We start from the raw sequence: 14,022 nt of genomic DNA, 5'->3' as shown, positions 1-14,022 counted from the left end.
AACACTACTCAAACAGGAGTACTTATTGTTAAGGGGGAGAGCCACAGGGGTGCTTTCTAGTATCTGCCTCTTGCCCTTCCCTCTCCTGACTGTTACCCACTTATCTGTCTTCCGAGGCCCTGGTATGAATACTTGCCTATAGTTACTCTCTATCACCTCCTCACTTTCCCTGACCAGACGAAGGTCATCAAGCTGCAGCTCCAGTTCCCTCACCCAGTCCCTAAGGAGCTGCAACTCGATGTATCTGGTGCAGATGTGGCCTTTCGGGAGGCTGAGAGTCTCCCGGACTTCTCACATCTGACACCCAGTAAAGAACACCGGCCTCACAGACATACTTCCTGTTTCTATTCTTCACAGATAACCTACCTGGCCTTGACCCGTTATACCAAAGCTCTCCTACTCTGTCTCCTTCTACTCTGTTGTCTCCTTTTAAACTTCGTGATGGTGTAATTCACTGATTTCCACGCGCTTGCACAGTCATGCCTTGATCAAAATCCATCAGGTTTTAGTGGTTAGAATTGGACATTTTTAAAGATCTTGGCATTTCTTTTTCTTTTTTGGTCAAAATATCAACAAGTGAATGTTGGCAATGCAGGGAAGACCTCTGCTTCTCCCAATTGCCCCTCACTACCACTGTGAAATTTTCAGAATTTGGGAATATGGCGAGTGAATGTGGAAATAATATTTTAATTTCAGTTTTAACTTTTCTTTCTTTAATTCTCTTCATACTTAATAATTTAAGTCATTTTTTGAGGATCCAATTACCATATATTCCGGACTATAAGCCGACCTGGCGTATAAGACGACCCCCCCCCCCCCCATTTTCAAGGTTAAAAAATTGACTTTTTCTTGTTACCTTTGTATTAGCCGATCCCTTTTGAAGAAGTTTTTGATTTAACCAGAAAAGATCACAAGATCTCACATGCCGGTACTCAGCTTTGCCGGATCCGGACCCTGGAGATTTTGTGAACCAGTACCTGTTAAGAAAACAGGCCTACAGGTTGTAGAGCGTTATAGGCGAATTCTTAATAAATAAATCAGGGAGAGAAATTTTGGATTAGGTTTCCAATGGAAAAGAATCCTCTGAAATGTAACCCCTGTGAAACCATTTAGTGCCCGTCATAATCTCGTTAAAACATAACACGGGGTGGCGGATCATTACATGTACTCAGTATTGAATTTGCGACCACCAAGTACAAAAGATTAAAACAAATGCGATATGATGCTGGCTTCAAGCTGAAGGTTGTTGATTTTGCTAAAGGAACGAATAATTCTACAACTGCTAAGAAGTTTAGTGTAAACAAGAGAGAGTGGAGAACGGCAGAGGACATGCTGAGGGAAATGCCAAAGACGAAATGTGCAAACCACAGGAAAACATGCCAGTGGCCAGAACTGGAAGAAAGAGTTTTAGAGTGGGTGAATCACCAGCGATCCTCTGGATACATTGTTACCAGAGAACTGATTTGAGTTCAAACGTTGAAATGGGACAAAAAACACCGTGAGGTCAGCAAAAATTTCAAAGCTACGCGAAGTTGGTGCACCCGATTTATGAATGGATATGATCTTGTGCTGAGACAAAAAACAAAGATTGCTCAGAAAATTCCCGTGGGGTGTTGTTTACGTTCAAGAACGCTGCTGGATGGATGAAGCGGGTTGCTTGAAGTGGGTTAAAGAGGTGTGGTGTCAACATCCCGAAGGTGTCAGGAAGGAAAAATCGCTACTTGTCTGGGACATGTCCAAAGCGCACTTGTCAGGTGAGACAAAAGCAGCAGTGAAAGCTGAAAATACGGACATTGCAGTCATCCCCAATGGTTTGATGTCCGTGGTCCAGCCACTAGATGTGAGTTTAAACAAACCAAAGAATTCATGCGTCGACAGTGGAACCAATTTGACTCAAAAACAGCCAATAAATACGACCAGTCTTCCGTGTAGTCGTTTTTCCAAAGTTGTCACCCTCTATATAAGCCAACCCTCTAATTTTAGGACCAAAATTTAGGGCCAAATTTTCGGCTTATACACTGGAATTTACGGTAATGATGCTAATTCACAAACAGCATTCGTATATCTATTCTGTCTGGCGAATAAGCAAGAAAACTTGCATCTACCTGTGCTACGATAGAAATGCATCTGACAAAGTATGTCCCAACCCAGATGAAGATTCCAAACTAAAATGTTGACTGCCTATCTCTCTCCTAACCCAGTGAGTTCCTACAATATTTTGTACATGTGCCATTCTTTGCTGGGACAACGTGCTTGATAACTAAAAGTTTAATAACTGTTGATCTAATAGCATTGATTTCAAGTCATTATTTGGAGATGATGAACATATTGGAAACATCACACATTCATTGAATTGCCTAAACTCCAGCACTGATCATACAGTGGCATGCAAAAGTTTGGGCACCCCTGGTCAAAACTTCTGTTACTGTGAATAGCTAAGCGAGTAAAAGATGACCTGATTTTAATATTGACAATATTCTTGCGGACCGGCCAACGGGGGAGGGGGAGGGGTGTTAAACACAACGGGAATACAGCGATACTCGAAGTGGGTTCCTTACGTCCAGTCTATTCCGCAATTTAGTTTTCGCGGCTCTCGGCACTTAGCTTCTGTCCCGCTTGCTCACATTTTCTCCGCTGAAAAAACTCAGCGGGTTTTCTCTTTAAGTACAGGGTGCTTGGACTCAAGGTACCGAAGCAGTTTTGAGGGCTTCATTGCCTCATTAGACAGCCTCAGGGCCCGAACTCCAGCTCCCGCCCGCCCGCCACCTTGGCCAGGTGCGGCTGGGCGTGGGTGGGGTGAGAGGACAAGGTAAGGGCCGGAGGTCCCCGTACCAAGGCTGCGGCGGTCGCAGTCTGGAGAGAGCGACTGACCGAGCAAAGAGAGCGACAGGGCGCCCCCCCCCCCCCCGTAGGATCTATCGGATTTGTTTGTTTCAGTAGATCGCAGCGCGGTAGATGCTCTGCTACTTACAGAACCCTGAGCCCGAATTAGGTCATCCGCGAATATTTTAGCACCAGGTTCCCCACGAACATTCAGAGTGGTAAACACGTTCAGAGGCGGCACCCATCTGTCCGTGCTCCAGGCCAGAAGCAACGGCACTTCTCCCCGGCCGATTACCCGAGGCCAACCAGTGATCCCTGGCGCAAGGGTGTCACTGCGTTTAGGCGACTGATGACCTCGCGTGCGTTCAAATTCAACAGTCGGCTGACAGAGAATGAGGAAAGGTGCAGCTGACTTATATTGTTTCCTCGCGGCCCAGTGGTTGGAGACTACTGAAGTACACTGTGTAGTGCAGGGGAGCTACATGCATGTGCACTGGGCAGAAAGAACGTAACTAAAAACCCGCAATCTGGAAACAATCTCTCAACAGTATTTGTGTATTTATTTTTCATTTTCTTTCGGGATCTACTGGGAAAGTCTCAAAGATCGATCCGTCGATCGCGACCACTAGTCTAGATGCAGGTCAGTGGGACCAGGCAGAAAAATGGTTGGGCATAGCCAAGAAGGGCCAAAAGGCCTGTTTCTGTGCTGTAATGTTCTATGGTTCAGATGATGGTCAAAACTTGGAACTTCCTAAAGGCTTTCATTTTGCTGATGTGATAGCATAAGTTATCAATCATTATCAAAGGCACCAATGTCATACTGTATCTCTTTGACTCTGACTTACAGTGAGAAGACCCCAATAAGAGGGGTTGTAGCTGTCAAGAATATGTTGCCCAACCATTATTAGATAGACACCGATTAGAGATAAGCACTGAACTTCCAGAATGTATACATGAAAAGGAAGTTGAGAATTAAATATGTGAAGACAGGCGATATTCCCTCCCCCAAATAGAAACAACTGAATCTTTGCTGTGAGCTTGTAAATATCATAGAATTCTACTCTGTCTTCTCAAGCAAAACATCACTCATTTTAATTCCAAGTTGAATTATCTTCACAAAGTTCTATTTTGAACTTAGGCTCAGTGCTCACACACTGAAAAAGAATGGGAATTCTTTTTACAAATCTTGTAAATGTAAATGGACCCTCCATACCCCATACCTCTTGCATAACTATTTATACAACATTTTAAATATGTTTGTCCTTACAGTATAACCTTAATTCAAAGCTAAAAATATCACTTGTCCATTCTTATTACTATTTGGAACACGTATTTTCAAAGAGGAAAAAAAATCCATTACCTAAGAAAATCAACTTGATTCAAACAAAATTAAATTTGAAACTACTGGCCATCACACTAATTCAATTCATGTCACAAATTTGCACAAAAAATGAACATGACTACTATATTTACATTCTGCCCAATTACATAGATATCAGGGCAAAACTCTCTTGTGAAGTAGATAATTAATTAACACAAATTTGGTGGAAAAAATATCAATTTAAACACAAATAATGAAACCAATAATTTTCAAATATGTATTTTATCAAGACTCATCATTAAAACTAAGGTATAAAAACATAATATTTATTCTAAGATGCTTTTGTCTGATTATAGATTAAAAATTCTGCAAACTTTACTGACAAAGGGGTATCTGAAATGCTTGATGTTCATCTGTTTATTCTTTACATCTTTCACTGCCTCAAATAATTAGAAATTATGGTAATATTCACAACAGAGCTCCAAATTCCAAATAAATACAGCAGTTAGAAAAGTCTAAAAAAAGTATAAAATTTTCATTATTTGGAATGATAACAGTAAAGGCAGATTTTATTAGCTGGCAATTCAGCAGACTATAATTGATCTGCCATCAAATATTATTACTGCACATCAAGGAGGGAAATCAAATCATTTACTCCAATCTCTTTTATTGTAAAACAGCATGTATAAAATAAAGGAAAGATGATAATGAAATTATGCTTCTAACTTAGAGCAATTCTCTGTGGCACAATGCAAAGACACTACAAAGTCTGGAATTTATGTAAATTATATTAATCTATCAAATAAAAATAGGATATCTACATTAAAATAATCCAGAAGATACAAAATCTGTGTTTTATAGTAATCAAACAGGCATCAGTCTAAATAAAGGTTTGTATGATAAATGTCTTGACTATGAGTAAGGATCTACCAACACTATATACATGGAAAGCAAAAATATAGATATATACAAAGTACAGCGACAAATTAAATCATCCTCCCCTGCTATATGCTATTTGCTCCCCTCCATATGCTATTTGGTGTCCAAATATGAATCCTTCTATATTCAATCCTTCTATATTCAACGAGTATTTGATGATCCTCATAAAAACATTCTCTTTATCAATTCATGCTTCTACTAGGTCCTATAAATCATATAACCAATTGATATTCTATCCAAAACTATATTTACAAAGGTTTTGAAATGTAGTGGAAAGGTTCACCATAACAAGAGAACTGAAATATAATTCAGTTTATACATGTTAAGCAGTAAATGAGATTTTAGAATTCCATTCTTGTCAAGATTAACAGCTATTTAAAAATATATGCAACTACACTGTAAAAATAATTTAAACAGTAATAAAACTAATATTTTTGTCGCATCAGCATCCATTTACAGCCACAGTTCAGAGAGGCACACAAATTTCAATGCTAAAGTCAACTTCAAGATCAAGAATACCAACAAAGTACCTTAGAAAAGATATCTAAAATTCTGAATTAGTACTCTTATTAAAGAAAACTTTTTAAATATCATGAAATTCTTCATTTTGCTCATGAGTAATTTATGACAAATTGCAAAATTAAAAATTAACCATAACTTAAAATAGATAATTTTTGATATATAGCTATTGCAAAGAAATCACCCAAGAAACTCTACTTTTGTTTACTTTTGAAATAACACAATAATAAACTATTGAGCACTGAGCTATGATTATGAAATTAATTTTGTATTGCAATCATTAAATATTTTGATTCTTACCAGAAAGCTTCCAAAGGCAGAATTGAAAATAGCAGCTGCCTGTAAAACAAAATTCAATTATTCAGGCAAGAAAAACAGCATTTTTTTCATAATTAAATATTTCTAACTGATTAATTTTATTTTAAATCATTATTTTGAATAAAATACTTTAGACAAACTAAAATTTGTCTATTTAACCAAATACAGCAATGAAAGCATTTGCTTGATTCAAACTGAAAATTAATATAGTAGCATTCCATTAAGATATCAACAAATAGTGTAAGATATTTTAAACATCTTTAGCGAACAGTTGCAACTTACCTTCTAAATCAGTTTAAAAACTAATACAGCAAAACCTACCAAAAGACAAATCTCAAGGTTGTGTACTGCATAAATGTACTTTGAATCTGAATCAATATGTAAGATTCCTGGTGCAAGTCTTGAACAAAATATGGAAATAATAAAACAAAATAAAGATCTTGAACAAAGAGTCAAAAAGTAAGTAGGTAATGAGGTCAAAACACTCAGTAGATTCACTCATAAACACTGAAACAAATAGCAGCCATACAACTCCCTCAAGAAAATTAACAATATTTCTGTCTGTACACTGTTTAAACACAAAACAGCACACAAGTACCAAATAAATCTAAAACTACATTCAAAAGACTAAATTAAACCTATGTACTGCTCTCAAAGAGGAAAAGATAATGTAGATAGACAATATGAACTACTATTATGGTCCACAGTATTTAGCTTTCTTATCCAGGTTCATAATTAATTCAAGAACATTGGTAATCTCATTAGATTTCTCAAGATATCAATAAATGATAGCAATAGACCACATCTCTATAATGCCTGGAATATTGCAGGACCCACAGACACTTAATCCTGTTCATTATGAAGGATGTGGTATTTGGTGTTTTTTGCCACATCAGAACATTTTCAGTATCTTAGTGAAGTAATTAGCTCCTATCAGATGAGAAGCAAGTTCTTACAATGAAGCTTGCAATTGAAATGGTAGCTGAAACACACTTGTGTGCCTTTCTGAATTATATCCAGTTGTATTATGCTTAAGAACAAAAAGAGGTTTCCTTTATCCATACTTGAAATAGGCCATTAGCACAAATAAGGAGCCCAATTGATCCTGCTATGATATTGAATTGTCCTGTCCTGCAAGATGCAGACTTGTCTCACTTCAAACCATTTCCCCTCCTTTCCTATACACACTCTTTAGCACCTAAAAGTTAACTATAGCTTCCTACATGGCCCAGTAAGAACACAAAGTCTGCAATGTACTTATTTATTGCCTCCATAATGCTACCATGTCCAGCCTCCAAATCCTCAAAGATTATAAAGCCAAGCCGGACCTCCATCAGAATCCTGTGTTCAATTCTGGAAAGTAGGGTACTATCCAAACCATCCCTTACCCGAGTCTCATCACTTTTAATATGAAATCAAAGTATTAATATTTGGACATTACTAGATAGTCCACTGGTCTAGGAATCCAAAAATGGCCATTCTGAATTTGATTTTTTCTTCTGTAAACAGTTGAACAAGGTAGCTTTGCATTCTTCATGCCCCCCCACTCCTACTCAAAATCTATACAAGCTCTGTATTGTGCAGCTGTAACTTCTAGGGTCTTTCCAATATCAGAAAGTTACAAGTCAGGAGTGTTTTAGATCCACTCACAACAATTAAAGTTCACATCCATCTAAAACAAAGGAGCCTGCTTGATCATTATCCCATCCAAGACAATAAACATTCCCTTCCTAAAGCATCAGCGGAGCAAAGTTGCAGTGTATACCCTCTAACAAGTCTCTAAGGCCCCATTAGCAGTGTTTCACAATCCACAAGATCTACCATTTTGAAGACCAAAAGCAATGTATTTAAGAACATCAATTTCAAGTCCCCTACCAAATCATAATCTGCGCTAACTTGGATAAACTTTGCCATTTCTACATTGCTATATACTCCTCTTCACTGTAGTGTAATCTTGGAACTGCTTCTTGAACATCATTTGATATCACTCAAGAAAGAAACTACAGCAGGTTAAGGTGCAGCTCACCTTTACATTCATTGAGGGAATTAGGAGTGAGCAATAAATGCCCACATCTCACAAAGAAACAGTAAAAAAAATAGAATCACATACAAAAATGACAACCACTAAATGTAAGAATAACACAAGCATAATGAATTCTAAAATTCTAAATTTTAACAAGATGCTTAAAACCTCTCATTTCCAAATTCTTTGTAATTACCGGTAGATATTTAACCATTTTTGCTTCCATAGAAAAAGCATTTTAACCAATAAGTATTAATTATTGGATATAAAATTAAACAACCTTAATTAGATTATGTGTGTATGCATGACAGATAACTTGGTTATTGAAGATAAAATACTGGAGGGGATGATGGGGGATGATGAACAAGTGCAGTGAGAACATGCACGTTTACTGTATCATTTCAGCTGGCTGTCATTTGCAGTCATTATGCTGCTTGGAACTATACACTAGATAAAAATATCTAAGACGCTCTGCAAATGAGGGACATCAAGTATTCCAATTAACTACCTAGACTGTATGATGTACTAATGTCAAATTTGTATACACTGAAATCAAATGATAGCAAAAGCTGTCGGCAAAAAGCAGCACAGAAGTGCCCTATAGGAGCAGCAACTTCGAGTGAAGAAAAAGAAGTTAAGGTAAAGAAAAGTTATCAAGGCCCTCCGTTATTTTTGGATGCGATAAAGGTGGTGTACTAGTCAGGGAAAATGTCACGGCAGTGCTCAGTTAGGACAGACTGAAGAACTTGTCTAGTGAGGCTTTATAGGTGGATTTGAGGAATAAGGAATGTATGAACATGTTAGTGAATGAAGCTGGGCAGGTTACAGAAATTTGTGTAGGGTAGTGGTCACCAACCTTTTTAAGCCCAAGATCCCCTACCTCGGCCTCAATAAAAGGCCCCACATCAATTAGTTACACGCATGCGCACCAAGGCAGAAAAGACCGGAAGTAAAACCCCACAACCCGGAAGTAGAAATAATATATAAACACTGGGGGTACCCACCCTTTTTTTTGCACCGCGGACCGGTTTAATATCGATAATATTCTTGCGGACCGGCCGATGGGGGTGCCGGGGGGGGAGGAGGGTGTTAAACACGACTGGAATACAGCGATACTCGAAGCAGGTTCCTTATGTCCTGTCTATTCTAGTTTTCGCGGCTCTCGGCTTCTGTCCCGCTTGCTCAAGTTTTTTCCGCTGAGAAAACTCAGCGGGGTCGTCTTTAAGTGCAGGGTGCTTGGACTCAGGGTACTGAAGCAGTTTTGAGACATTGCCTCATTAGACAGCCTCCGGCCCCGAACTCAGCCTCCCGCCCTCCCACCACCAGATGCCTTGGCCAGGTGCGGCTGGTCGTGGATGGGATGAGAGGACAAGGTCAGGGCCAGAGGTCCCCGTACTGGGGCCGTGGCGGTCACAGTCCGGAGAGCGTGGCCGACTGAGCAGGGAGTGCGACAGAGCGCCTGCCCACCCCCCTTGTAGGATCTATCGGTCAACAAAGGTTTGTTTCAGTAGATCGCAGCGCGGTAGCTGCTCTGATACTTACGAAATGCTGAGTCCGAATTAGGTCGTCTGTGAATATTTTAGCACCGGGTTCCCCACGAACATTGGGTGTGCTAAACAGGTTCAGAGGCAGCGCTCCAGGCCAGTAGCGACGGCACTTCCCACCGTCCACCCGAGGCCAACCGGTGATCCCTGGCACGAGGGTATCACTGTGTTTAGTCGCCTGATGACTTTGCGTGGGTTCAAGTTCAACAGTGGGCTGACAGGGAATGAGGAAAAGTGCAGCTGACTCATAGCGTTTCCTCGCAGCCCGGTGGTTGGGGACCAGTGAATTACACTCTGTAGTGCGGGGGGAGCTATACACATGTGCACAGGACAGAAAGAACGGAACTAAAACCCCGCAACCTGGAAACAATCTCTCAACAGTATTTGTCTATTTATTTTTCTTTTTTTTTTTTCGGGATCAACTGGGAAAGTCTCAAAGATCGGCTAGTTGATTGCGAGCGACGGGCTGGTGACCACTAGTGTAGGGGAACACTTTGCATCTAGTGATCACAATGTCATTAGTTTCAAAGTAAATATGGTAAAGATAGGTATTGTCCATGGGTTGAGGTTCTAAATTGGAGAAAGACCAACTTTGATGGTATCAGAAAGGATCTAGCAAGTGTGGATTGGGATAAGCTATTTTCTGGCAAAGGTGTACTTTGTAAATGGGAGGCCTTCAAAAGTGAAATTTTGAAAGTACAAAGTTTATATGTGCTTGTCAGAATAAAAGGCAAGATAACAGGCATAGGGAACCTTGGTTTTCAAGAGATATTGAGGCCCTGCATAGAGGTATAGGCAGTTAGCAACGAATGAGGTACTTGGGAATATAAGAGATGCAAGACAACAAATAAGAAAGAAACCAAAAAAGATAAAATTCTGAAGTTAGCATTAAGAAGCTATGGTTTTGGTATAAGACATGAAGCTTCAGTCTTTGAATAGCCTAGGGAGTATTTAATATGCTCCATATCACATGATATAGTATACTATTCAAATGGAATACAGTGGCATGCAAAATTTTGGACACCCCTGGTCAAAATTTCTGTTACTGTGAATAGCTAAGGAGTAAAAGATGACCAGATTTCCAAAAGGCATTAAGTTAAAGATGACACATTTCTTTAATATTTTAAGCAGGATTACATTTTATTTCCATCTTTTACAGTTTCAAAATAGCAAAAAAGAAAAAGGGCACGAAGCAAAAGTTTGGGCACCCTGCATGGTCAGTACTTAGTAACACCACCTTTGGCAAGTATCACAGCTTATAAACACTTTCTGTAGACAGCTAAGAGTCCTTCGATTTTTGTTTGGGGGAATTTTTGTCCATTCTTCCTTGCAAAAGGCTTCTAGTTCTGTGAGATTCTTGGGTTGTCTTGCATGCACTGCTCTTTTGAGGTCTATCCACAGTATTCGATGATGTTTAGGTTGGGGGTTTGTGCCTGTTGAGGTAGTCCACTGTGGATTTTGAAGCATGTTTAGGATCATTATCCTGTTATAGAAGCCATCCTCTTTTCATCTTAAGCTTTTTTAAAAGATTGTGTGATGTTTGCTTCCAGAATTTGTTGGTATTTAATTGAATTCATTCTTCCCTCTACCAATGAAATGTTCCCCATGCCACTGGCTACAACACAAGCCCAAAGCATGATCAATCCACCCCCATGCTTAACAGTTGGATAGAGTTCTTTTCATGAAATTCTGCACCCTTTTATCTCCAAACATACCTTTGCTCATTGCAGCCAAAAAGTTCTATTTTAACTTCATCAGTCCACAGGACTTGTTTCCAAAATGCATCAGGCTTGTTTAGATGTTCCTTTGCAAACTTCTGACACCGAATTTTGTGGGGAGGTCGCAGGAAAGGTTTTCTTCTGATGACTCTTCCATGAAGGTCATATTTGTGAAGGTGTCACTGCACAGTAGAACAGTGCACCACCACTCCAGAATCTGCTAAATCTTCCTGAAGGTCTTTTGCAGTCAAACGGGGGTTTTGATTTGCCTTTCTAGCAATACTATGAGCAGTTCTCTCGGAAAGTTTTCTTGGTCTTCCAGACCTCAACTTGACCTCTGCCATTCCTGTTAACTGCCATTTCTTAATTACATTACGAACTGAGGAAATGGCTACCTGAAACTCTTTGCGATCTTCTTATAGCCTTCTCCTGCTTTGTAGACAGCATTTATTTTAATTTTCAGAGTGCTAGGCAGCTGCTGATTGTTGGGACAAGGTTTGAGGACTCAGGGTATTTATAAAACTTTGAAATTTGCATCACCTGGCCTTTCCTAACGATGACTGTGAACAAGTGATAGACCTAACATGCTAATTAAGGTCTGAGACCTTGGTACTGTAAAAGTTATCTGACAGCTCAAATCTCTTGGGGTGCCCAAACTTTTGCATGGTGCTCCTTTCCTTTTCCCCCCACTCTAAAATTGTACAAAACAAAAATAATACACTAATCTTACTTAAAATGGTGAAATGAATGTTTCATCTTTAACTTTATGGCTTTTGGAGATCAGTTCATCTTCTACTCACTTACCGTAGATTCCGGACTACAGAGCGCACCTGATTAAAAGCCGCTGGCTCTAATTTTAGAAATAAAATCAATTTTTTAATTGTAAAGGCCGCACCGGATTTTAGGCCGCACCGCTACTTTTAAATATACATACGTATCGGTAACACAAATTACGTTGCATATACTTTTTTACTGAACAGCACGAACAACATTCCAATATCTCCTAGCGACTGGTAAAAATATATATACTGCAGCCTACCAGGAAAAGTTATTGATCGCCTTTAACTTAAAAGCAGCGTTTTCGCTCGGGTCTGACGCGCTCGCGTAACGCGATCGGGTCTAATCGGGTCTGATGCGCTCGGGTCTGACGCGCTCGCGTAACGCGATCGGGTCTAATCAGGTCTGATGCGCTCGGGTCTGACGCGCTCGCGTAACGCGATCGGGTCTAATCGGGTCTGATGCGCTTGGGTCTGACGCGCTCGCGTAACGCGATCGGGTCTAATCGGGTCTGATGCGCTCGGGTCTGACGCGCTCGCGTAACGCGATCGGGTCTAATCGGGTCTGATGCGCTCGGGTCTGACGCGCTCAGGTCTGACGCGCTCGCGTCTAATCGGGTCTGATGCGCTCGGGTCTGACGCGCTCGGGTCTTGCTTTTCTTCGAGTGTTTTCCATGTTGATGAGGGTGAGTACAAATGACTGATTTACAATAATTTAATTGTGAAAGTGCGCTTGATTTATCGTACAATTTCATTGGACCTCTGTGAACTACTCATCAATTTTATTGGTCTACTGTTACGAGGCAAAATGTTTATGAGGCGGCATGAAAAAAAACCATGTATTAGCCAAAGCTGTTCAAGATGTGGGAAAAAAGTAGCGGCTTATAATCTGGAATCTACAGTAACTATTCACAGTAACAGAAATTTTGACCAGGGGTGCCCAAACTTTTGCATGCCACTGTATCAAGAACACTAAAACACTGAAGCAACCTACAGTATTATCACACAGAATAATGGTGTAAGGTGTGGGAAACAAGTAAGGAAGTTATGGAACCTATGACAATTAAAGAGGTGGAAGTACTGGCGCTTTTAAGAAATTTAAAAGTGGATAAATCTCCAGGTCCTGACCGGATATTCCCCAGGACCTTGAGGGAAGTTTGTGTAGAGATAGCAGGAGCTCTGACGGAGATCTTTCAGATGTCATTAGAAACAGGGATTGTGCCGGAGGATTGGCGTATTGCTCATGTGGTTCCATTGTTTAAAAAGGGTTCTAGAAGTAAGCCTGGCAATTATAGACCTGTCAGTTTGACATCAGTGGTGGGTAAATTAATGGAAAGTATTCTTAGAGATAGTATTTATAATTATCTGGATAGACAGGATCTGATTAGGAGTAGCCAGCATGGATTTGTGCGTGGAAGGTCATGTTTGACAAACCTTATTGAATTTTTTGAAGTAGTTACGAGGAATGTTGACGAGGGTAAGGCAGTGGATGTAGTCTATATGGACTTCAGCAAGGCCTTTGACAAAGTTCCACATGGAAGGTTAGTTAAGAAGGTTCAGTCGTTAGGTATTAATGCTGGAGTAATAAAATGGATTCAACAGTGGCTAGATGGGAGATGCCAGAGAGTAGTGGTGGATAATTGTTTATCGGGATGGAGGCCGGTGACTAGCGGGGTGCCTCAGGGATCTGTTTTGGGCCCAATGTTGTTTGTAATATACATAAATGATCTGGATGATGGGGTGGTAAATTGGATTAGTAAGTATGCTGATGATACTAAGGTAGGAGGTGTTGTGGATAATGAGGTGGGTTTTCAAAGCTTGCAGGGAGATTTATGCCGGTTAGAAGAATGGGCTGAACGTTGGCAGATGGAGTTTAATGCTGAGAAGTGTGAGGTTCTACATTTTGGCAGGAATAATCCAAATAGAACATACAGGGTAAATGGTAGGGCATTGAGGAATGCAGTGGAACAGAGAGATCTAGGAATAACAGTGCATAGTTCCCTGAAGGTGGAGTCTCATGTAGATAGGGTGGTGAAGAAGG

General features: G+C 40.1%; 1 protein-coding gene across 3 annotated transcripts in view; it reads right to left on the bottom strand.

Moving 5' to 3' along the window:
• slc10a7 (solute carrier family 10 member 7) overlaps positions 1-14,022 on the bottom strand; it is a 233,959-nt gene that overhangs the window by 150,035 nt on the left and 69,902 nt on the right. For all 3 annotated transcript variants that reach the window (XM_073042940.1, XM_073042942.1, XM_073042941.1), the window contains exon 5: positions 5,903-5,941. In XM_073042940.1, the coding sequence (XP_072899041.1) occupies positions 5,903-5,941 (39 nt within the window). The remainder of the gene's footprint in view (positions 1-5,902; positions 5,942-14,022) is intronic.

Source organism: Hemitrygon akajei, chromosome 4, assembly GCF_048418815.1.
Source record: "Hemitrygon akajei chromosome 4, sHemAka1.3, whole genome shotgun sequence".
Classification (NCBI taxonomy): domain Eukaryota; kingdom Metazoa; phylum Chordata; class Chondrichthyes; order Myliobatiformes; family Dasyatidae; genus Hemitrygon; species Hemitrygon akajei.
The sequence above is the reverse complement of the archived record's forward strand: the minus strand, read 5'-3'. Positions and strand labels throughout refer to the sequence as shown.